At 44.7% G+C, this 25083-nt stretch overlaps 1 protein-coding gene across 2 annotated transcripts; it reads right to left on the reverse strand.

Annotated features, from left to right (window-relative positions):
- Positions 1-2292: 2292 nt before the first annotated feature.
- XRCC6 (X-ray repair cross complementing 6) lies at positions 2293-25036 on the reverse strand. Of its 2 annotated transcripts, none has more exons than XM_025458458.3 (13): positions 24897-25036; positions 24170-24260; positions 22033-22145; positions 21129-21267; positions 20612-20866; positions 19092-19275; positions 14442-14628; positions 12258-12426; positions 11184-11345; positions 8717-8846; positions 8172-8272; positions 3366-3479; positions 2293-2719 (listed from the first exon to the last, which is right to left on the reverse strand). In XM_025458458.3, the coding sequence occupies exons 2-13, from the start codon at positions 24243-24245 to the stop codon at positions 2523-2525; spliced, it is 1827 nt and encodes a 608-aa protein (XP_025314243.1). In that variant the 5' UTR covers positions 24246-24260; positions 24897-25036; the 3' UTR covers positions 2293-2522. The 2 variants fall into 2 exon arrangements, with proteins under 2 accessions (XP_025314243.1, XP_025314244.1); XM_025458459.3 differs by having other exon boundaries at positions 24772-24901.
- Positions 25037-25083: the final 47 nt, after the last annotated feature.

A 25083-nucleotide genomic window follows, 5' to 3' on the forward strand; every position in this document is an offset into this window, starting at 1 on the left:
CTCTCTCTCTCTGTCTTTATGAATAAATAAATAATTTTTAAAAATAAAAAAATAAAACAAGACATAACCAGGTGTTTCCTCTGCATCTGGTCTGGAGGTATACATCCATATGCGAATGTGTTTGCTTGGTGCTCCCCAGCTGCAGCCAGCTGCTGCTCCACCTGCCCAGGGGGCCGCTCAGCAAGGACTCGCCCCCTCCTTCCTGCTGGTGGCACGCATATGCCAGTTCACTGCCCCCTCCCAAGCCACCCCCTGCCACTCCCCCAGCAGACTGAAACCTGTTTGCAGCCAGAGGGGTTAACCGGCTCAGAGCTACTACTTACCTCCTCAGCACCGTGTTACATATTTTCTCATTTTCACTATTCCACGTTATCACTCTTGTTATAAATATGAGAAAACTGTGGCTTGAAAGGCTAGGTAAATTGCTCAAGATGCACATTTACTAAATTTGACTTAAGAGTTTACAAAAGCCCAACCAAATTACGTTTGGACATTTCTTCCCTCCTGGAGGATCAACAAGCAGAGAAGACAAGTGTCATTAATTCACAGAGATCGTACAACTGCTACGTATCACAGACCTCAGATGGTTTTTTTTTTTTAATTTTTTTATTTATTTATGATAGTCACACACAGAGAGAGAGAGAGAGAGGCAGAGACACAGGCAGAGGGAGAAGCAGGCTCCATGCACTGGGAGCCCGATGTGGGATTCGATCCCGGGTCTCCAGGATTGCGCCCTGGGCCAAAGGCAGGCGCCAAACCGCTGTGCCACCCAGGGATCCCTTTTTTTTTTTTAATGGTTATTTTTCTAACATCATTCACACTACCTTGAGCTCTTTCATTCTCTTCACTTTGTAAAGATAACCCAGGAAAAGGAGCCTGGACTTGGGTAAAGTCCCTCAGGAGTGCATAGAAAAGCCTGGAACTCACTCGCCAGGAAATCCAGGGTTTAAAACAAAGGCCTAGTAGTGGTACTCATTCTTACTCTCCTACTTGTGACTAGCCTGATTTGCATCTATCTTTGTAGTATTAGTAATATTCTCTAGAGCCTAGGGTTTCCAAGCATGCTGCATTTAAGAGGCATGGTCTAATTTCTCAACAAGAATGAGCACTTACTGTATTAAATGGCTTTGCATTATCTTCCTGTAGCCTCAAAAGCATCTAAGTGGAGAATTAATTTCCCTCTCCCCCAGAGAAGGAAAGAAAGTCAAACAAGAACATAGCATCTACTTTCCAAGTAAAAACAAAACAAAAAAAACCTTGTAATGCTCAGAGTACAAAGAATCCAAAACTGAAAATCTTTTTTTTTTTTTTTTATGATAGGCACACAGTGAGAGAGAGGCAGACACAGGCAGAGGGAGAAGCAGGCTCCATGCACCGGGAGCCCGACGTGGGATTCGATCCCGGGTCTCCAGGATCGCGCCCTGGGCCAAAGGCAGGCGTCAAACCGCTGCGCCACCCAGGGATCCCCAAAACTGAAAATCTTACAAGAATAATTTGAGTCTTCCTATGTCTCATGAGATGCTTATTCTCATCCTAAAAGACACACACCCTACAAATTCTGAATCTCTAGCCATCCTTGGTGGATGCAAAACTCTTCCAGATGTTTTCCTTCCTTCTCTCAGGATAATTCTTCAAAAGCAGTAGCAACAGAAAGAGCAGGAAAGGTACAGAGAGGATAGAAGATGGATGGCGTTGTAGGGGGAGGGACACACACAAAGAGAAAGACACCCTGCTCCTCTTCCCCCTTTCCTAATACTAGGAGCTCTCCTCATCTTACTATATATAGCTCCCCTGAAAAATAGGAGGAACAACTCATTTCACTTATGCTGGAACCCAAATTCTCAGGGCAACAGAAAATGTACGTATCTTCATATACCTGAATGTCACATTAAGACAAATGCAGCATGAAGGGGGCTATTTACTTATGAAGCAAATGGTACCAGGATTAGAAATGTTACATTCTTTTTTTTTTTTTTTTTTAGAAATGTTACCTTCTTATGGTCTCTGAAATCTGATCTTTAGATCTGCCTTAAAGATGCAGTGAAAGAGATCTTAAAGATCTGCCTCCAATAGGTAGGAGGCCAGAAGATGGGAAGACTATTGCTAGAGCTTGTCATTTCTGAAGTATGTTCACCTGTCCTTAATTGTTACACTCTGCTGCCTCCACGGATATGTTTCCATTATGATGATGATGTGCTCCTAATGGGAGAGAAAATTAAGCTGATAGCCAGTGGCAAGTGATCTCTGGATGTGAGGCAGACACATCTTTCTCTTTCACACTAAAGAACAGTGTATAGTACAAAGTTAGGGATCTTTATTCAGACAGTAAAGCACAGCAAAGTGGGAGGACTATGCGGTCTCCATGGCAACAGAAAGTCTCCACTACATGTAAGGTCCATAAGTGTAAGGTCCTTGGCTTTTATCAGGCAGACTCTTCCTGGTTCAGGAGAAACATATTTTAACTTGATGAGAACAAAACTAGGCAGCCTGGCTGTAGTGCAGAAGGGTGGCTGGCTGGCTGGTCAGTTCTTCTGGAAGTGCTTAGTGAGTATGTCCAGCAGCTCCTGCTTCTTCAACCCACCTTTCAGCCCACACACCCTGCAGGCTTCCTTCAGCATGGGCACAGTGAGCTTACCCAGCGTGCCCTTGTTGACATGGGCCCTCAGCTCCTCTTCAGATAACTCCATCTTGGGCCTTTTGCTTCCAAGACCTTCATCATCTGGGGGGGAAGATCAAGAGGGAGCGATTGGAAATACTAACAGTGGCATCCCGGTTACACTACACAGGCGCCCTCCTGTGATCTGAGCTCCAGTTAACCATGTTCCATAAAGCTATGATGCCTACCTAGAACACCATGGGAGGGGGGTTTTTGCTTTTTTGTTTGTTCTGTTTTTTTTTTGTTGTTTTTTAAGATTTACTTATTTGAGTGAGTGAGCACGCACATGGGGTGGGGCAGAGGGAGAGGAAGAGAGAGTCCTAAGCAAAGCAAACTCTGCACTGAGCCCAACATGGGGCTTGATCCCATGACCCTGAGATCAGACCTGAGCTGAAACCAAAAGTTGGACAGTTGACTGACTATGCCACTCAGATGCCCCTGGAAGGTGTTTTAATAAGGCAGCTTCACTGAAGCATAAAGTCAAAACTGCGCCACACCTAGAAGAGAGTTCAAAGTAGTGTAAGTGCCATCAGTTTACCCAAAAGTGGTGCTCACTCTGGTTAGGTCCGACAGTCCATCCGTCCGTCCTTCCTCCCTCCCTCCCAATAGCATTTACAGAGCACTGGGTAAGGTACTAAGGCACCATGCCACGTGATCAAAGTACAGACTGAGTCAGATAAACAATATAAAAAATAACCCAGCTCCTTACCTTGTCTCCGCTTGGGAGCTTTTCCTTCAGGACTGTAATCTGGTGGGTAGACAAGCTCCTTAAACTCATTCACCAAGGAGCCCAGTCTTTTATCTATTGCTTCAATCTTAGGCACTAGAAAACAAAACACAAGAGTGGCCAGGTGAGCCACAAGTCCTGACTTCCTGCCCAGTTCCAAGTCTATGTGGACAAGAGGAGAAAGCTCCTAACTGCTACAGTTAGGGAAGCCAGGGGAGGGTCTAGGAGGAGGCAGCTGACCCGGTGAAAGCATTCAATGAAGCCTCTCTAATATTGATCAAGTACCTTCGAACAATTGCATTTGATGAGCACTTACTACAGCCAGGCACCTTTCTAAAGGCTTTAAACTTTATTTTTTAAAATCTAATCCTCTAGAGGGTAGGTAAATTCTTCTCCCTGTTTTACAGAAGAAAGCCAAGAGGTTACATGACTTGCCCAAGGTCAAATAGCTAGGAGTGATAGAGTTCAAGAACAGGGCTAGAGCGCGGCCCCAGTGCGGTTTAGCGACGCCTTCAGCCCAGGGCAGGATCCTGGAGACCCAGGATTGAGTCCCACGTTGGGCTCCCTGCATGGAGCCTGCTTCTCGCTCTGCCTGTGTCTCTGCCTCTCTATGTCTCTCATGAATAAATCTTAAAAAAAAAAAAAAAAAAGAACTAGGCTAGAGCCTGGGGTTCCAAACAAGAGTCCATGCCCCCAGTGGGCTTATAGTCTGGTCAGGGTAAAGAGGGAGTAAAAGCATAAATGCAGGGATCCCTGGGTGGCGCAGTGGTTTAGCGCCTGCCTTTGGCCCAGGGCGCGATCCTGGAGACCCAGGATCGAATCCCACATCGGGCTCCCGGTGCATGGAGCCTGTTTCTCCCTCTGCCTGTGTCTCTGCCTCTCTCTCTCTCTCTCTCTGTGACTATCATTCATAAATAAATAAATAAATAAATAAATAAAAAAAACCATAAATGCAGTAGGAGGCAATGCCATAAAGGAAAGGACTGAACAAGGCACATTGGAATGTAGGAGTCAGGAAAGACTTTCCACAGCCGAATCTGGAAAGCTGAGTGTTCTTCTTCAGGCAAATGCTGGTCCAAGCAGGAGAAGGTAGAGGTAAGAAATAGCAGGTGACATACAGCTTCAAAGCAGTATCAGGAGGGCAGGACCAGCAAGGAGGCTGGAAAGGCAGTCATGGTAAGGTCAGGGAAGCCTCGAATGCGCACCCAGGACTTTAGACATCCTGAGAACAGTGGAGAAACTCTGAAGGGCTATGAGCAGGGGAACAACATGATCCCATTTACATTTTAGAAAGATCACCCCGAGCTGTGTGTAGAGTATGAACTGAAGGAAGGGGAGACAGATGGCCAAAGTTGGGTGGGGAGAAGAGACCACAAACCTGAGAAGCAGCAGAACTGATAGATGGAATGTGAGGTGCAGGGGAGGCCAGGGGCATTGGGGTCCAGTTGGGATGGCAAGAGCATTCCCCAAGACCAATACAATGGGAAAAAAAGAGATCTCTGCAGGAAAAACAGTATTTTTGTTTTCTTTATTGTTACCTTACCAATGTATGGTTTGTAGAGCTTCTGATGTGAGCTGTGTCAGGGCAGGCATGATGAGAGGGGTCTCATCGCCTCCTCAAGTTGCCATGTTTGCAGAGTACTGATGGGAGCTCCTGGCACAAAGTTACAGCCCAACTGGGCTCCTGCTTAGTCAGAAGCCCCATGTCCTAGTCTACACGAGTGTCTGCAAGAACTCTGGTTTTCAACCTGGGAACCAGCTAGGACATTCATTCATTCATTCATTCTTTTTTTTTTTTTTTAATTTTTTATTATTTTTTTTTTGTTTTTGTTTTTGTTTTTGTTTTTCAGCTAGGACTTTTAAAAAAATACTGATGTCCAAACCCTACCCTAGAGATTCTGATTTAATTGGTCTGTGCATGAGGCCTAAACAGCCAGATTTTTTTAAGTCCCCCAGATGATTCTGTCATACGGCCAAAGTTGAGGACCAGTGTGCTAGAGGTAGTAGCATGTCTCAAAATCACCTGGAAGGCCTCTTATAAAGCACAGATTGCTGGGTCCCAACCTGAGTTTCAGGTTTAGTCTGCTTGGGAAAGAGCTCAAAGTTGGCATTTCTGACAAGTCTCCAGGTGATGCCAGTGCTGCTGGTCCAGGCACTCAGAACCACTGGTGTAGCCTGAGGAGGCCACCTAGTAAGAAGTAAAGTGACAGAAAGCTGGGGCCCAAGGTCACCTAGAGTGCTCCCATTTTTTAAAATATTTAATTAATTTATTTATTCATGAGAGACACAGAGAGAGAGAGAGGCAGAGACACAGGCAAAGGGAAAAGCAGGCTCCGTTCAGGGAGCCCAATGTGGGACTTGATCCCAGATCTCCAGGATCACGCCCTGGGCTGAAGGTGGCGCTAAACGGCTGAGCCACCCGGGCTGCACCCCCCTCCACGCCACAACCCCCAATGGCCTTTATCAGGAAGTCAGTTGCCTGGTCTCCAGCACTGCAGCGATGGACACAGGCTTTGGAACAGCTGATACAGATTTGATTCCCAGCTCTGCCGAGTACTAACTTGAGTATCCTTGGGATCTCGTGGATCTGCCTGAAACTCAGTTTCTTTATAGGTAAGATGGGGACTGTGATACGTTCTTAGGAGATACTAACCACATCTCGGCCCTGATACTCAGGAATTGCCTGGACACAGTTGTTCCCTTTTGTTCTATGGCATCCTCTCTGTTCCTTACCAGGGCCTCAGCCTCTTGCATCCTGGCTCCTGTCCTGTAATTTTACTGCAAGCTGTGTTTTCTCTTCCTGCCTATTTTCAAAAAACTTCTGGCTACTCTGGTTTTTCCTGTATCTCCTCAGCCCCTTCTTTCTGTCTGCTGCCACCGCCTTCAGCGTCCCCTCATGTCCGTGACTCCCGAGCCTGTGTCCCCAGCTCTGTCCTTTCTGCTAGGCTCTGGTCGGAACTGCAGCTGCCGTGATTGGTGGACATCTGCTCTAGGACCCGGGTCTCCTACCACTCAGACATCACACAGCTTTGACTCTTTGCTCTTTTATATTCTTCATTCACTTCTTTTTTTTTTTTTTTTAAGATTTTATTTATTTATTCTTGAGAGAGAGAGAGAGAGAGAGGCAGAGACACAGGCAGAGGGAGAAACAGGCTCCATGCAGGAAGCCCCATGTGGGACTCGATCCCGGGACTCCAGGCACACCCTGGGTCAAAGGCAGGTGATAAACCACCGGGCTGCCCATTTCATTCACTTCTAATCCGATGTGTATCTGCTTCCCTCTGACACAATGATAATGGTTTTCTCTTAATAACTCACTGAAGCGACTGTTTTCTCACTTTCTCCGTTTGGCTTCATGACGCCATGCAATTTTGATTTTTCTCCTGGGCCTCCATTGACCCTACAGGGGACTCCTTTGCTGGGACTGCTTCCCTTTTTCTCCTCTAAAAATGGTAGTGCTCGGGGTTCCCTGGATGGCTCAACAGTTTAGCACCGCCTTCAGCCCAGGGCATGATCCTGGAGATCTGGGATTGAGTCCCACATTGGGCTGCATGGAGCCTGCTCCTCCCTCTGCCTGTGTCTCTGCCTCTCTCTTTCTCTGTGTCTCTCATGAATAAATAAATAAAAATCTTAAAAAAAAAAAAAAAAAAAGGCCATCCGGAGAGATGGGCCACTTAACCCCAGCAATGCCCTCCTGACAGATCTGGCTAATGGTTATGCCACAGCACGGGTGCACTGGCTCTCATAGCTCTCGTGCTGGGGCTATTTGGTTTAGCATAAAAGAGATCATTAATACCTGGGAAGCTAAGCAGGTTACATTAATTGTTTGGATTCTTTCAATGTCTGTCAAGAGCCTTCATCAAACCCCATCTGTTTCCCACTGGCCATTTACTGACATCAGTAAACTCTGCATGTCCTCTTGTGAAATATGTAAGAGAATTACAATCAAGAAAGGGACTGGCAGCGAGCTCAGAGCTCAACCGAGGAGGCCAGGCCAATCTTCCTGACGCTGGGTAACAAGGAGGATCTTCTCAGGCAGAGCACATAAAGTCTGATGGAGAGACAGTAAGCACAGTGGCACAGAGCAAGGGCTCCAGGCCAGACTCCGTGGATTCTAAACCTAGATTCGTCGCTCACTACTTCGTGCCTCAGCAAGTCCCTCCCTTCTCTAGAAAATAAGGACAACAGCAGCACCTCTCTCATAGTTACCAGAATTAACGGAGTCAACAATACACAGGACAACAGTGCCTGGCATAAAGTGAGTGCTCAATAAACATTACAGATTTGTTTCCGTTTTTGTTTTTGTTTTTTACTTTTACCGATATCTAGTCACAAAGTGGCCTCGTTCAAAGGCAGGTCTCAGAAGTCTGGCACTTTCCTCTCTTCTCATTACAGAACCAGCCAAATCTTGGGGAACCTGGGTGGCTTAGTCAGTTAAGCATCTGCTTTTGGCTCAGGCCATGATTCTGGGGTCCCGGGATCAAGCCATGCTCAGCATGGAGCCTGCTTCTCCCTCTCCTTCTCCCTCTTCCCCAGCTCAAGCTCTCTCTCTTGCTCACTCATTCTCTCTCTCTCAAATAATAAATAAAATCTCATAAACAAAAAGAACCAGCCAAATCTGTTCAGAGGCAGCCTATGCTGGTCTAGAAAATCTCTCAGATACGGCTGGAAGGACAAGGCTGAGTCTTTAGAGGGTGCTAGAAAATGCATCCACCTCTCAGTCCAGAGGGAAACCATTAGGAAAAGCTCCGTGGAAAGAACCACTGAGCCCCACCATAGCTGTCTTACGTGTCAGATCCTCCGCCTGCTCGGGTTCCATCAAATCCAAAGCCAGCACCTCCAGGTTCCTGAAGTGTTGCTGTAGCACTGGGTTCTCAAAGCTGTCACTTCTAGTAAAACAAGAATAATAGCATAAGTACACTGAAACATTGAAAAAAAAAAAAAAACAAATGAATAAAATTATTAAATAAACCCGACGGAGGCAGCACAGGCCCAGGGTCAGCTGAGAAAACAGCCCAAATCAAACAGCAGGGAATCTTCCCTCTTTAATCAACTTTCCTCTCTCCAATTTTCAATTTATTGGGAATCCAAGGACTAGTTTAAAAGGCAAACAACACCTGCCCATCTGTCTGTTATGAGCAACAGTGGGCATAGAGAGACACAGAGGAAGAGGGGCCATGGAAGTACAAAAACAAGACAGAGGAGGTGGGACATGGGGAGAGAAAGAACCTGAACACTTTCTTCCCCTACATAGCAGCGGCCTGGGAGTAAGACAATCCTCTCACTTCAGGAGACGGTTCCAAAAGAAAGCCTGAGATGGACCCACTACTCACCTGTAATTGAATCGGAGCTTCTGAACAATAGCCTTCATCTTGTCTATCTGCTCTGGGTTTGCCATGACTTTTTCAGTAAAGGGCACCTTGCGTTTATCATCAGCATAGGGTAAGAAGACAAGCTGAAAGCCTGAAGAAGGGAGATGAGTTTTCTGAGATTTGACTTCACAAAAGGTTTCAGTTATAGAATTGTCATTTGTCTCAACTCCAGATTCGCCTTCTGTGTCCTGTGAAGCTGGGGCTGGGACTGTGGGGCTGACAACCCAACTTCTCCTTTATCAGCTGATTCCTGTTACTGTCAGCCTAACTGACTCCCTCTGGAGCCTGCAGAGTGGAGAGGGAGGCAGGCTACTCCTTGCCATGCCCTCCTGTCCCTGCCCCTGCTGGCATTCACTAGGGCTCTTCACCTGCCAGTGGCAGTCGGTTCCAGGCTCCGGCCTTCTTACATGCCCAGAGCCAGTTGGGTAGTGCCCCCTCCCGGGAGGGCTGAGTCCCAGCTCCATCTGGCCCTTTGAGCTTCAGTCTCTCCCCTCGTCACCCGACCACCACACACACACACACATGCTAAAAGGAAAGTGGAAGGGTCATCAGGCTGATCTGTGTTCCAGTTTCTGTCAGGCTCAAAGAGTCTTAAAAATCTAGACTGGAACCAACTGTCGCTGCCAGGTGAAAGGCTGTTGCTGGCAATGCCAACGGCACTGAGCAAAAGGAAGGAGCAGGTCCCTTTGCTGGCCTCTGCCTTATGCTTTACCTCTAGCACCCATCACTGACAGAGCCTGACAGAGTCAGATGGCGAAGGAGGACACTGGGTTTGGAGAGTGTCCACCTCAGCAGAACAGAGCAGAACAGGAGGAGCTTGGAGCTGAGAGACAAGAACTCACTAACCGACATATAAAGCTATTCCTCAGCATTCTAATGACCAGGGTTACAAAAATAACATTTTCAAAGAGTTGGGATTCCTGGGTGGCTCAGTGGTTGAGCATCTGCCTTCGGCTCAGGTTGTGATCCTAGGGTCTTGGGATCAAGTCCCACATCGGGCTCCCAGTAGGGAGCCTGCTTCTCCCTCTGCCTGTGTCTCTGCCTCTCTCTGTGTGTCTCTCATGAATAAATAAAATCTTTAAAAAAAAAAAAAAAAAAGCTTTTTTTCCACAGAGTTACTTTATAGTTGTTTATTAGCATGGCTCAAGAAGAAGACTACCTACCATCTTTTGGCTACTTTGTACTAGGCACTTATACATTTATTAACTTATTTCATATGGGAAACAACCTGAAAAGTGTTCCAGAATTCTCATCTTTGCAGATAAGGAATAGAAACAGAAAGATTAAATTATTTGCCCAAGTCAGCCAGGTAACAAGTGGCAGAGATGGGCCTGAGACTAAAGAAAGTACACTTTCCCACACATAAGAATAAATCAAGTCTGACCTCAAAAGCTATGGTCTTTCCACTAAACCTCATTGCCTTGGTGTATGCAGAGGACAAACCAAACATTAAACATTGCAAAGGTGGCAAACAATGGCTTTTAGTAAAAAGGTGTCAGCAGTTGAGCCAAAGACTTTGTCATGGGATTCTTGGGTGGCTCAGCAGTTTAGCTCCTGCCTTTGGCTGAGGGCGTAATCCTGGAGTCCCAGAATCAAGTCCTGCATCAGACTCCCTGCATGGAGCCTGTTTCTCCCTCTGCCTGTATCTCTGCCTCTGTGTGTCTCTCATGCATAAATAAATAAAATCTTTAAAAAAATAATAATAAAGAAAGAAAGAAACTTTGTCAATAACAAAGACTGCAAACAGTCTCTATGCAGCCAGTTCTCAACTGTGGATGCAGAGATGCCTCGTACAGTTGTGCACACTATGCACTGCACAACCATATTTGGCAGCTTTACCTGGCTCTGCATTAAATCCACCTGTGAAACTCTAAAAATACACCTTTCTTTTTTTTTTAATTTAAAAAAAAATTTTTTTTAATTTTTTTATTTATTTATGATAGTCACAGAGACAGAGAGAGAGACAGAGAGGCAGAGACACAGGCAGAGGGAGAAGCAGGCTCCACGCACCGGGAGCCCGATGTGGGATTCGATCCCAGGTCTCTAGGATCGCGCCCTGGGCCAAAGACAGGCGCCAAACCACTGCGCCACCCAGGGATCCCTAAATTTTTTTTAAATTTTTATTTATTTATGATAGTCACAGAGAGAGAGAGAGAGAGAGAGAGAGAGAGGCAGAGACACAGGCAGAGGGAGAAGCGGGCTCCATGCACCGGGAGCCCGATGTGGGATTCGATCCCTGGTCTCCAGGATCGCGCCCTGGGTCAAAGGCAGGTGCCAAACCACTGCGCCACCCAGGGATCCCCTAAAAATACACCTTTCCCAGGCCCCATTCTTGGAGACTCTGGTTCAGCAGCTCTGAGTTGGGACCCTATAAGGGATTCCAAAGTCTGAGCAAGGTTCAGGAGCACTGAAAATATCTTTCACATACCTGGGGGTGTCACTTGAATTTTCTGGTCATCTAGCTCCTCTTCTTGTGGCAACAAGGCCACAAAATAAGGAGGGATGTTCCGACGGGGGGTGTATCTGCACACTGCCATGACCTCCTTCTCCAGACACTTGGTGAGCAGAGCAATAAACAGGGTTGAGCTCCCTGGAAAACAAATGTCCCAGGGATCTGTATCCTAAAGGTATCTCTTCCTTTTTTCCCTCTTAGCGCATGTTAAAAGCCAACAATTTCTCTTCCATTTTCTTAAAAGGGCTTATGATACTTCAATAGGTAAGGTGTGAAGGGAAGTGGGGGCAGCAGACAGAAAGAAAGAGTAGGGACAGCAATGAGATTAGATGCCTCAAATACTCCATTTCAGAGTGTGAATTATTAACATTAGTTCCCTTTTACTATCTTCAGACTAATGATATAAGCCCCAGTTACTAAGAAAAGCCAACCAGGTCAAATCCAGGGGTTCATGAGCTATAGCACAGAGGAATATAGGTCTGGACAGCACAAACACAATGACCTAGTTCATACCACCTTTAATTGCCAACACTAGGGAAGAAACTGGGTTTTTTTTTTTTTTTTTTTTTTTTTCCTTTTTAACTCTATCTGATGCCTCAAAGAAAGAACTCCATAGGAGTTTTAAAAATACTAATTCCTTAGCCCCTCCTGGATACTCACAACATATAACAGTGTATTAGAGGTCGTAAAGAAATCTTTTTAATTTTGTGTAGTCCCAAATTTCCAAAACTTATCTGAGCATGAAACACTTTCAAAATACCCCCTTGCAGGGATCCCTGGGTAGCTCAGCAGTTTAGCACCTGCCTTCAGCCCAGGGTGTGGTCCTGGAGTCCCGGGATCGAGTCTGCATCGGGCTCCCTGCATGGAGCCTGCTTCTCCCTCTGCCTATGTCTCTGCGTGTCTCTCTCTCTCTCTCCCTGTGTCTCTCATGGGTAAATAAATTAAATCTTAAAAAAAAAAAAAAAAAAAACTCTCTTGTTACATCCTATCCAGTTTCCAAGCAGAACTACCTTCTGTTACTCATTTATTTACCCTCAGTCTATAACGTACCATTCACCAAGGACTCTTCAGGGTACACAAACAGGGAGGGCCTCAGGTAATGGTGCTTCTTCAGCATTATCAAGGGCTTGAAACCGATGAGAATCAAACCTGGTTCATCAAAGCGTTTCAGCTCTTCTGTTTCCTCTTTCTCTAGTACAATCTGACGATTCCCATAGTTCTGAAGGAAAGGGAACACAAGGGCCACATACACAGGCAACATGGAGATGCAAAATGATGGCCACATGACACTAGCAGGTTAGAATCAGCTTTCTTCTAAGGAACAGGTAGATGTCTCACCAAGGGCATCTGCCTCCTACCTACCATAGGGAATTAACATTTACTAAGTGCCAGCCAGGAATCTTATATTCATTATCCAATCTATCGTCTGTGTCAGTCCTAGGTGGTAGGTGTTAAAAACCATCTTATGGATGAGTAACTGAGGCTTCATGGTTGGAAACTTGCTCCTAGGTTATACGATCGAATTGGGCTTTAAACGACCATCTCTCTGGTGCTGAAGGTTATGCTCTTCAGGCATTGACTCCTTCTCTCAGTTAACAAATACTGAACCCTCAGCGTCATCTCTGACCCACAAAAGATGCTCAAACCATGCCTATTTATCAAGAGGACCTATATAAGGCACCACGGTGGGTCTGAGTGTGAGAGACAGACACACACACAAACACACATATTAAGTATTCCCTCCAAACTTTAATTTTGTACTGTGGCTGTAGATATACGACTAGTGGGCAGCCCAGGTGGCTCAGCGGTTTAGCACCGCCTTCAGCCCAGGGCATGATCCTGGAGACCCGGGATTGAGTCCTACATTGGGGTCCCTGTATGGAGCCTGCTTCTCCCTCTGCCTGTATCTCTGCCTCTGTGTGTGTGTGTGTGTGTGTGTGTGTGTGTGTGTGTATGTGTGTCTCTGTCTCTCATGAATAAATAAAAAACCTTTGAAAAAAAAAAAGAGATACATGACTAGTAACAGAACTTAGCAACAGAGTCAAATTTGAGGTTAATGAACAAAACAGAGCCCTCGAGTTTTTTTGTAGGCACACTGGCTCAAGAAAGAAATTCCATGACCAGAAGAGCTACTGCCTATGAATAAACCAACATGGATAACTAGTTACTTCCAAAATGGAAGAGGAAATTTCTTGTCTTCTCCTTCAGAAAGTAGGACAGGGGATCCCTGGGTGGTGCAGCGGTTTGGCGCCTGCCTTTGGCCCAGGGCGCAATCCTGGGGACCCGGGATCAAGTCCCACGTCGGGCTCCCGGTGCATGGAGCCTGCTTCTCCCTCTGCCTGTGTCTCTGCCTCTCTCTCTCTGTGTGACTATCATGAATAAATTAAAAAAAAAAAAAAAAAAAAAAAAAGAAAGAAAGTAGGACAGAACACTCTGGCTCGAGATTTGTGCTCCAAAACATTTCTCATGGGTTGAATCAAAATAATATTTAGTCACTTAGTTGATCCTTCTGGGTCCTGAACTTATGCAAAAAAATCTCAGATTTTCTCCCACATTTTGCATAATTAAAAAGGATGACTCATTTGATTTTAATTTTAGACATCTAATCCTTCCATCGATTGAACAAAGGTGAGAGAAGACAATGTTCTGCATTTTCAGTCTGTCCTTCAGATTAAGAAAGGCACATGTGTATCATTTCAAAGCACAGGAAAAATTTGATTGGAAGGAGGAAACTCTCCCCAGAAAAAGTGCACTGCACACCTAACATACTTTCCCTAGCTCATCTCCCTATTTAACTATGAAGCTTTTTCTGCTACTGTGCCCAAGTAAGGAATTCAACTGTTAGAGCAGAACAGAGAGTGGTCAAGAGCTAAAGTTTCCACTGACATCTCTTTTAAACATTGGTTCTAACTTTCTAGCTGTCGAGGTATCAATGATCTAGATGCTTGGGTGCCTGGCTGGCTCAGCTGGTGGAGGAGCTTGCAACTCTTAATCTCGGGATTGCAAATTCAAGCCCTATGTTGCCTGTAGAGATTACTTAAAATTAAAATCTTAAAAATAAATAAATAAAATAAAAGATCTAGATGCCAGAGCTCCAAAGAGTAATGGCTTTGTGTTTTAACAGCTTAGCTACAAAGATGAGCACAGAAAGATATTTAACTGGTTAGGCTGATCAGTGTCTCCCTCCTTGTTAATTCTTCAATGAGACAAAATTCAATAAGAAGGCAGGCTTACCTGAGATCTCTTGGTGTCACTAGGCAGAAGCAAACTGCCCGTATTTACATTAAATGTCCGGGTTTTGGATTTCACTGGTTCATTGGTCTCCCGATAAAGCCTCACCGGAGCAGGTCTGACAGCCTTCTGGACCATATTATAAATGCCGACAGTGAGCGCAGTATCTTTGCTGAGCTTAAGCTTCAACCTGGAGGGGATTAAAATAAAAAACCATGGACTGAAAGATTTTGCTTTCCTAGCTAAAATTCTTTTGTGGTATCTAAGCCTTGTCTTATTCTCTCCAATAATCCAAATTCTTAGAATATAAATATAACATTTTTTTTAAAGATTTTATTTATTTATTCGTGAGAAACACAATGAGAGAGGCAGAGACACAGGCAGAGGGATAAGCAGACTCCATGCAGGTAGCCCAACGCAGGACTCGATCCTGGGTCTCCAGGATCACATCCTGGGCCGAAGGTGGCGCTAAACCGCCGAGCCACCCGGGCTGCCCAAACGTGTTTTAATAATACAGTAGTTTGCTACAATATTATCTTCAGAGTCTATACCACAAAAATTAGTTTCAGAATATATAACTACTTAAAATAATGATAAAGAGTGTACTGAAATAAAAATAATGATTGTTTGGGGGCACCTGGGTGGCTCAGTGGTTGAGCATCTGCCCTTGGCTCAGGTTGTGATCTGAGTCCTTGGATTGAGGCCCACATGGGACTCCCCACAGGGAGCCTGCTTCTCCCTCTACCTCTGTCTCTGCCTTTCCCTGTGTCTCTCATTAATAAATAAAATATTTTAGGGCAGCCCCGGTGGCACAGCGGTTTGGCGCCGCCTGCAGCCCAGGGCGTGATCCTGGAGACCCTGGATCGAGTCTCACGTCAGGCTCTCTGTAAGATGCCTGCTTCTCCCTCTGCCTGTGTCTCTGCCTCTCTCTCTATCTCTCTGTGTCTCTCATGAATGAATAAAATCTTTAAAAAAATAAAAAATAAAATAAAATATTTTAAAACAAAACAAAACAAAAGCCCAAAACATCTGACTCTTGATTTCAGCTAAGGTCATGATCTCAGAGTCATGAGATCAAGTCCCAAGTCAGGCTCTGCACTGGCATGGATCCTGCTTAAGATTCTCTCTCCACCTCCCTGTGCCCCTTGCCCCCAGCTCTGAAGAGCATGACTGGATGTTCTCTCTAAAAATAAGTAAGTAAATAAATAAATAACGATGGTTTTAATTGAGCCCACCCAGCACTGTATCACTTTATAGCTATTTTCTCATTTAATCATAATAACCCTGTAATACTATACGATCTGTTGCTTCTGCTTGTCTAGTATCCCTTCTCCCTTCTTTTAACAATGAAAGCCCTTCCCCCACTGCAGTTTTGAGAGAATGTCAATCAAGGTGCTGTACCCTCCTCTGGTCAGTGGTGGACATATCTGGCCTAGGCTTAAGCCATCAGACATAATCTCAGAAGACTCTAGGTCACAAGCAGTGATGAAGGACCTTGTCATGGGGGATACTTTCTGATAGCAGTTCTAAAGACACTGTCATTAGTTCTTGCTATCTGGATTCCCAGTGCCACCTTGGTTCCTAAACTACCTTGATCAGAATTTTGTTTGAATATATGAAATTAGTCAAGAGTCATTTTCTGTTGTTTACTACCCCAAAACCTTATTACTGTCATTTTCACAGATGAAAACACTCAGAGAAGTCATCTAACTTTCCCAAGGACAGACAACCAGTGTTCAGGGGCACTTGGGTGGTACAATTAGTTGAGCGTATGACTCTTTGTTTCAGCTCATGCTGTGATTTCGGGGTTGTGAGATCAAGTCCCACACTGGGCTCCAAACTCGGCAGGGAGTCTGCTTGAGATTCTCTCTCCCTCAACCCCTCTCACTCGTGCCAAATCAATCAATCTTTAAAAAGGGGTGCCTCAGGATGCCTGGGTGGCTCAGCAGTTGAGCATCTGCCTGCAGCTCAGGACGTGATCCCAGAGTCCCAGGATCAAGTCCCACATCAGGCTTCCTGCATGCAGCCTGCTTCTCCCTCTACCTATGTCTCAGCCTCTCTCTGTGTCTCTCATGAATAAATAAAATATTTTTTTAAAAAAGGGAGGAGGGGGGCTGTGTGGCTCAGTCAGATAAGCTGCTGCCTTAGGCTCGGGTCATGATCTCAGGGTTCTGGGATCAAGCCCCACATCAGGCTCCCTGCTCAGTGGGGAGTCTGCTACTCCCTCTTCCTCTGCCACTACCCCCTACTTGTGTGCTCCCTCTGTCAGATAGATGAATAAAATCATTAAAAAAAAAATTGTTCAAAGTCAGATATGTCTGATTCAGAGCTGATGGATTTTTCCATTAGGACATATTGTTCCGGGGTATTTATACCAACATCATATGCAGCAATAAGACCTCTTGAAAACATGTCCTATAATAATGAAATGTGCAAATATATTTACCATATTTTTAAAAAAAGGAATGCCTGGGTGGATCAGTAGTTGAGCATCTGCCTTTGGCCCAGGGCATGATCCCGCAGTCCTGGGATCGAGTCCTACATTGGGCTTCCTGCATGGAGCCTGCTTCTCCCTCTGCCTACATCTCTGTCTCTCTCTGTATGTCTCTCATGTCTCTAATATACCTTCAGATTAATTTGGTAATGGAGGGACGCCTGGGTGGCTCAGTAGTTGAGCATCTGCCTTCAGCTGAAGGCATGGTTCCGGGATCCGGGATGGAGTCCCACATCGGGCTCCTTGCGGGGAGCCTGCTTCTCCCTCTGCTTGTTTCTCTGCCTCTCTCTCTCTCTCTGTCTCATGAATAAATAAGTAAAATCTTAAAAAATAATAACAACAATTTGGTAATGGAGTATGTACCCACAGACGGGCATTACCACGAACACCCACCATTTAGTGATTTCCTAGTTTAAGCCTATTCTGGCTTGTTAGACTCGGTTGTCTAAAGGCTGCTGAAAGAGAACTGACGATAAATGTAACACATTTTTAAAAATGTACAACCTTCAAAAGTAATTTTTAAAAATCGTTGTGTCCTCTAAATTTTAGTATACTGGGAAAAAAAAGCACTGGTCAATGTGGTCTACTCTGGACTCAGGCTTCAAATGACCTTGGTTCTATTTCTAACCAAAAATAGCAAATCCATCAGCCTCCCTACCAATCTTAAATTTCATATTTATGAACTACATTATCTTTCGATCCTGAAAATATCATAACTCTAAGTTAAAATAAAGTTACAGGGCAGCCCCGATGGCTCAGCGGTTTAGCACCGCCTGCAGCCCAGGGTGTGATCCTGGAGACCCTGGATCGAGTCCCACGTTGGGCTCTCTGCATGGGGCCTGCTTCTCCCTCTGCCTGTGTCTCTGCCTCTCTCTCTCTCTCTCTCTCTCTCTCTTTCTCTGTGTCTCTATGAATAAATAAATAAAATCTTTAAAAATAAATAAAAATAAAAAAGATTAAATAAGTTTGTGTGTTAACAAAGAACTTAGGACAGTGCCTGGCACACAATAACCATGCAATAAAATAATTCCATTATTTGATTATAGTGAGAACATTAATCATTTTCTAGGCCTAAGGCATTATTCATTCTCAAACAGTTCCAATTTATTATTTATATCAATTATCCTATAACAACTCTTCCAAAAAAAAAAAAAAAAACACCTCTTCCACAGAATAAAACTGACACCTAACATTTGTAAATATTTACCATGTGCCCTGCACTATGCCTGGGTTATCTTATTTAATATTGATTAAATAAGCCATCCTATGAGGTGGTACAGTTTTTGTTCCCACTTTACTGAGGTCTAGAGAAGTTATATAACTTGCCCAGGGTTGCACAAAAGGACCACGACTACAGTCCAAGTCAATCGGACTCCAGGACCTACATTTAACCACTATTTTACTCTTTCCGTCATCCCCACCAAAATGTGTGCTAGATTTCCAAATTGTAATAACAATACTCCATTATTTCAGGAAGGGAGAAGAGATGCCAGGATGCTTGTGCAAGGAAAGAGAAATCAATCCTAAGGGGGAAAGGAGAGCCAAACTACAGCCATAGCAATGGGCTGGTTTGTGGTTTCCCTAAAACCATTTCATGAATTTTCTAGTAGAATTGTCAGTAATTCTCTTAAAAACTGGTCAAAAGCTACCAATGGTCATGTTCCCTTATGCTGAAACTAGTCTAAAATGAAAGTCTGATGTGAATCTTTAGAAAGCAACAAGGGGGAATTGGGGGGAGAGCTCTTAGGATTCTAAAGGCAAAGCTCTCTAAAAGAAGGCAATTTAACAATCTGGATCCTGTTGGTCTCAAGTTTACAAGAAATCACAATAACTCAACAACAGTGACAATCACTAGCACTTTATCAGGTATTACTGTTAACCACAATTTACAGAGAAGCAAGCAGATGATATACTAGTGACTGCATCTGAGGACAGCAGCAGGCCACAACTGTTTATCCCAAGGAAGTGGAGTGCCGTGTTACTCTGAAGAACTAGCATACAAGAGAACCAAATAGTTTGTGCTATCCTGAAATAAAGCAAGTTTTTAGCCACACATAGTGGGGCACCGCCCAGAGGTAAGTAGCCAAGGAGGTCCATGCAGTGCAGTGCTTATGATTAGGTAGGGGATCATGGGCGGCTGGCCCAAGTTCACAGCACACCTGCAGAGGACACGCTTCCGGGTCTCCTTGGCACGAACCTTCCTCAACAGGTCTTCTAGCTTGCTCGATTCCTCAAAGTGAACCCCTAGGTCCTCATCCTCTGCTATGCTGATGATATCTCGGTAGAACAAGGATATGTCAAAACCCCCACGTTTCTTCAAGTGCATCAAGTCCAAGAAGATACCTGGGGCAAGGATGGACAAAAGTTGAGGGAAAACAATTTTCAGCAAGCAAGAGGTTTTTTTGGTTAAACCCAAATATGCAAAGAACTAGATGGACTATTAACATTTTCAGGACTTATAAGGGAGTCTGGGTAGATCAGTCGGTTAAATGTCTGTCTGCCTTCGGCTCAGGTCATGATTCCAGGGTCCTGGGATTGAACCCTCCATTGGGCTTCCTGCTTGGTGGGGAGTCTGCTTGTTCCGCTCCTCTCCCTCTCCCTCTGCCACTTCCCCTGCCTGTGTGCTCTCTTGCTTGTTCTCTCCTTCTCTCTCAAATAAATAAATATTTTTAAAATGTAGTTTCAGGGGATCCCTGGGTGGCTCAGCGGTTTAGCGCCGCCTTCGGCCCAGGGCGTGATCCTGGAGTCCCGGGATCAAGTCCCACATCGGGGTCCCTGCATGGAGCCTGCTTCTCCCTCTGCCTGTATCTCTGCCTCTCTCTCTCTCTCTGTCTCTCATGAATAAATAAAATCTTTTAAAAAAATAAAAATAAAATAAAATGTAGTTTCAGGACTTATAGAATCACTAAAGGAATCAGATGCTATAATGACAACTTATTCAATATTTTTATTTTCTTTTTAAATAGGTTTCATACCCAATGCGGGGCTCTAGCTCCCAACCCCGAGATCAAAAGCTGCTCTACCTCCTGAGCCAGCCAGATGCCCTGACAACTTATTCAAACCACCACCATACATGGTAGCATAAAAAGTCAAGAAAAGCTCACTCTAGTAGAGCCCTGTAGAAAGTGAATGGCATTGAGGCATCTGGGTGGCTCAGGTGGTTAGGCATCGGGCTCTTGATTTCAGCTCGGATTATGATCTCAGGGTCGTGGGATTGAGCCCCAAGTTGGGCTCTGTGCTCAGCGCAGTCAGTTTGGGATTCTTTCCCTCTGCCCCTCCCTCTACTAGTATACACGCACGCTCTTGCTCTCCCTCTAAAATAAATAAATAAATATAAAAAAAGAAAGAAAGTGAATGGCCTCATCATTTTCATTAGGAATATAACACAGGTGTCTGCCCCAGCTTCATTTTATTCTTTCATTTCATTCTGAATGGAGAAAAGCAAATGTTTGACTATAAAGAAGCAATAAGGGACACCGGGGTGGCTCAGTGGTTGAGCATCTGCCTTCGGCTCAGGTCATGATCCCAGGGTCCTGGGATTGAGTCCTGCATCAGGCTCCCTGCAGGGAACCTGCCTTTCTAATTATCTCGTGAATAAATAAAATCTTTAAAAAATAAAATAAAAAGAAAGAAGCAATAAGATTCAGCGCCCATGTAAAAGAACAGGGAAAATGCCAACCTGTGTCACGGAGATCCCCAGCTTTGGTCCTGGCCCTGCTAGCTTTGGCACTGTCATTGCCATGGGGGTCATCTTCATTGGTGAACAGCATGATCCTCTTATGGCTCATCTTAACCTGGACATCGCTAAAGAGGTTGGCACAGACCCACAGCACCTCACTCAGTGAGTAGTCAGATCCATGGCCAATTAGGTCTTGGAAATGTTTTTTCCCGCGCTCCCCCTTAAACTGGTCAAGCTCAAGCACTCGTTTAGCACCTGGTCAGAGACAGGAAGTCAAATGGGCAGAAAAATCAGAACTGCATCAGTGCTTCTTTTATAAGGCTAACAGAAGAGCCTAGGGTCCCGTTCTACCCCAGAGGTGTTTAACCCATAAGGTCCACATCCCAGGAAGAACCCCCTTGTGCAGGAAAGCATACACTTAGTCAAGAGGTCATCTACTTCCTTTCCCACATCCCTCTTTGTTCAGGGTCGTGACCTTCCAATGTAAGGGAAAAGCGGATCTTAAACTACTACTGACCTGGATTATCCAACTCCTGTAAGACGTAAATATTTTTGAAATTCACTGAATTTTTATCCTTCTCAGTACCATAGAACACCACTGCCAAGAGATCTTGATTACTGCTTATGATCTTATTGGTATACACACTCTGGATACACTAACAAAAATCAAAATAAAAATTCAATTAATATTTAACTTACCACTAAACTTAAATTCCGTAAGTGCCTGGCACATAGTAGAACCTTAATATATTTGCTGAATTTGTACATGGCATCAGATTAAGACACGACCCCTACCTTGAGGAAAGTCAGGAATCAGTGAGAGGGACGGGCATATATACTATAATATAATAAAAGGCAGAGTGAGTTAAGTGTATAATGGAAGTATAAGTAGTTCTTGTCATAAGAAATCAGGGAATTAAAAACACATTACTCAGGAAGGACATCCTGCTATAAGAGGGAAAAACAGCCCAGTACTAGAATCAGAAAACCTGGATTTGTGTCCCCTTCATGTCATGTACTTAATTGACCGAGTTCAGACAGGCCATTTGATCTTCCCCCAAGTAGCCTGATACCAAGAAACATATGTAATTACATAAGTGAAATGTTTAAGCAAACAATAAGGAGATGTGACCCAACAATAAGTCCATAACTGCTAACAGCACCTTTTTTTTTTTTCTGTATGTTTTGGAATAAAATTTGCTTAATTACACAATTAAAGATGTCAGTATTCCAGGAAAATCCTGTCTACCCATTTAAAGTATTGTCAGCATCTGGTAAATCAGTGTCTCAGAAGAGCTGCTCAGTCCTGTGATCTACTTAATTCTGGGGGCCACTGACAACATCAAGTTTCTGAATCTGCAAAGCTGAGAAATAAAGCAACCATGATGATACCTCCCACCCTACTATCCAGGTGGTCTTACCTGGATGCTCATGTCAAAAGGAGTCAGTTCAACTTCACCCTGAGATTCAAACATGGCCCTAGAACCATCAACCAAAAAAATCAAACTATCTCTTCCTGAATATGTATATTCTCCTATGGGGGAAAAAAACAGAAGAAAATGTTTGCCCTTGAGTTCATATTTATCATGTTTATTATTCATATAAAACAAATAGATAAAAACCATGCCAGTTATAACGCCCACCCCTCTTCCCAAGAATAACCACTATCCTGATTTTTAATAATCATTTCCTTATTTATAGTTTTATCATTCAAGTGAACATTCCTAAACACTAGTTTTGACTTAAAAAAATATGTATCTTTGGGGGCGCCTGGATGGCATAGTCAGTTAAGCATCTGACTCTTGATCTCAGCTCAGGTCTTGATTTCAAGGTCATGAGTTCGGTATCCCTGGGTGGCGCAGCAGTTTGGCGCCTGCCTTTGGCCCAGGGCGCGATCCTGGAGACCGGGGATCGAATCCCACATCGGGCTCCCGGTGCATGGAGCCTGCTTCTCCCTCTGCCTATGTCTCTGCCTCTCTCTCTCTCTCTGTGTGACTATCATAAATGAATTAAAACAAAAAAAAAAAGAAAAGAAATTCAAGGTCATGAGTTCAAGCCCCAAGTTGGGCTCCACATTGGTCATGGAGCCTACCTAAAAAAACAAAAAGTGTTTGAAGCCTCTTAATCTATAGATACCCCCTCCATCTTTGTCTTATATCTTATTCATTGAAGAATCAGAATGTTGGGTTATTTATGTACAGTTTTTCAGCATCTGGATTTTACTGACTGCATTCTTTTGGTGTAGACGGACATAATCCTGTTCTTTCCGACTGAGGACGTACAGAGGCTTCATCAGATTCAGGTATTCTTTTTTCCTTTCTGTCATCATAGGTCATGCTGAGTTTTTTATAAAAACACTAAAATGTCTGGTTTATCTCCCTTTTTTTTCACACTGCTTTCTAATACAATAAATGTAATTACCCATCTGTAAAACAATACAGCGATTATAGGTCAAGAGCCCTAAACAAAAATTCTATCTTGACCCAGTGAATTCTACCTCTTAGCAATCTAAAAGGAACATTAGATATGGGAAACGCCTTATGCAAAATTTCCCACAATGTTGTTCATTAAAGTAAGAAATTGAAAATAACTAAAATGTCCAATGGCAGGTAGACTGAATAAATTACACTACCTTAAAATGAGTTATAAAGACAACATAAATGTAGTTACAAGGGAAAATATATCTATAATACATTAAGGAAAAAAGGCAGAACACAAAATTATGCATGTATGTTTAAAATTCTTTTTTGAGGGGTACCTGGGTGGCTCAATTAAGCATCTGCCTTCTGCTCAAGTCATGACCTCAGGGTCCTGGAATTGAACCCCGAGTTGGGCTCCCTACTCAGTGGGGAGTCTACTTCTCTTGCTCCCTCTGCCTCCTCCCCACTGCTCATGCTCTCTCTCAAATAAAATCTTAAAAAAATATATTTTTGGAAGAAAACTGTTGTAAATTAAAATGAAAAGATATATATTCACTATGATTAACTATAAAAAAATCAGAACCAAAGAAAAACAGACATACATAGTTAAGAAATATCAGAATGAAAGATCTGTAAAGGAAAAATGCAAAATGCCAAAATGATGGTAATGGCTGTATTAGGCTAGTAGATTATTATTTTTTTTTAAGGATTTTATTTATTTATTCATAGAGACACAGAGAGAGAGAGAGAGAGAGAGGCAGAGACACAGGCAGAGGGAGAAGCAGGCTCCATGCAGGGAGCCCGACGTGGGACTCGACCCCGGGTCTCCAGGATCACACCCAGGCTGCAGGCGGCGCTAAACTGCTGCGCCAAACGGGCTGCCCTAGGCTGGTAGATTATATAGATTTCAATAAATTTTCCCTTTTATGTTACGTATCTCCTATGTTTCTCACTTTTAGTAAAAACACTTAAAATGTTCTTACCCAGGACTTAAATAAAAGAGCCTCGGGTAGCGCTGCAAAGTTCAAAGGGAGAATAGCATTTGAGATTCTCTGAAGAGAGAAGAGTAAGTAAGCCATTGGGCAGCAGAGAGAGGGAAAGTCCTTAACACAGAACAGCATCCGTCAATGTAACTTACCACCGGCTTCAAGGCCGTCTTCTTGCTCTCCTTCTTCATCGCCCTCGTTTTTGTAATACGACTCCCAGCCTGACATATTGTTTATTGCTCACTAAATGAAAGAAAGTTATGATCAGTGAGAAGCAAATTCAAACCTAAAAAATATCGACGCCTAGACTCCTTTGAAATCCTCCCTTAAGTCTGGAGGTCACTCGTGAGGAATGTGGATGCTGGATCTTACTGCCTCCATAGCTCGTCGTAATTACGACGCATTAGTATACGGTCACGGGCATCACTGTAGCGGCAGCCTCCCCTCGGCTACCCCCTAGTTAGGGCCGCTTCAGGGCCGGTGATGGCCCTCGGACTGGGATTCCGAGGCAGCCCACACCTGGAGGTCCCGTCCGGCCTCCGGCACCCTCTGAACCCACGGGATTCCTGCTCCAGGGTACTCAGTCCTCTAGCGGACCCACTGTACCGCTCATCCCGCCCCAGAACTTTCCCCCACTCCTCCGCCAGCGACGCCCCGCGGGGTCTCACACAGAGGCTGGCCTCAAGGCCAAAGGCCGCCTCCCACGGAGGAGGGAACGGGGACCAGAAACTATGTCTACCCCGCGGGTCCGCACCCCTTGTGCTGACGCTGCCCCCCGGGGAGCCTTGGAGGGACGCGCAAGAGTCAGTGAGCGAAGCAGGCGGAGGCCAGCCCCGACCGGAAAGCAAGGGGCACACCAAACAGCCCGAACCTGCCTACCTGAGGCACAAGGAAGAGATCAATTTGGACGGAGGCGGGGCGCCGCGCACGCACAGGCTCCAGCGCTCGCTCCCAATCAGCGTCCTTTACGTCATCACGCACAGTGCGCACGTTCCTCCTCAAGCTGACACGCCCACTCCCGCCGCTCGCTTTCCTCCACGGTCTCTTACTAACCCGACCCGGTCCG

This window comes from Canis lupus, chromosome 10 (assembly GCF_003254725.2).
Source record: "Canis lupus dingo isolate Sandy chromosome 10, ASM325472v2, whole genome shotgun sequence".
NCBI classification, from domain to species: domain Eukaryota; kingdom Metazoa; phylum Chordata; class Mammalia; order Carnivora; family Canidae; genus Canis; species Canis lupus.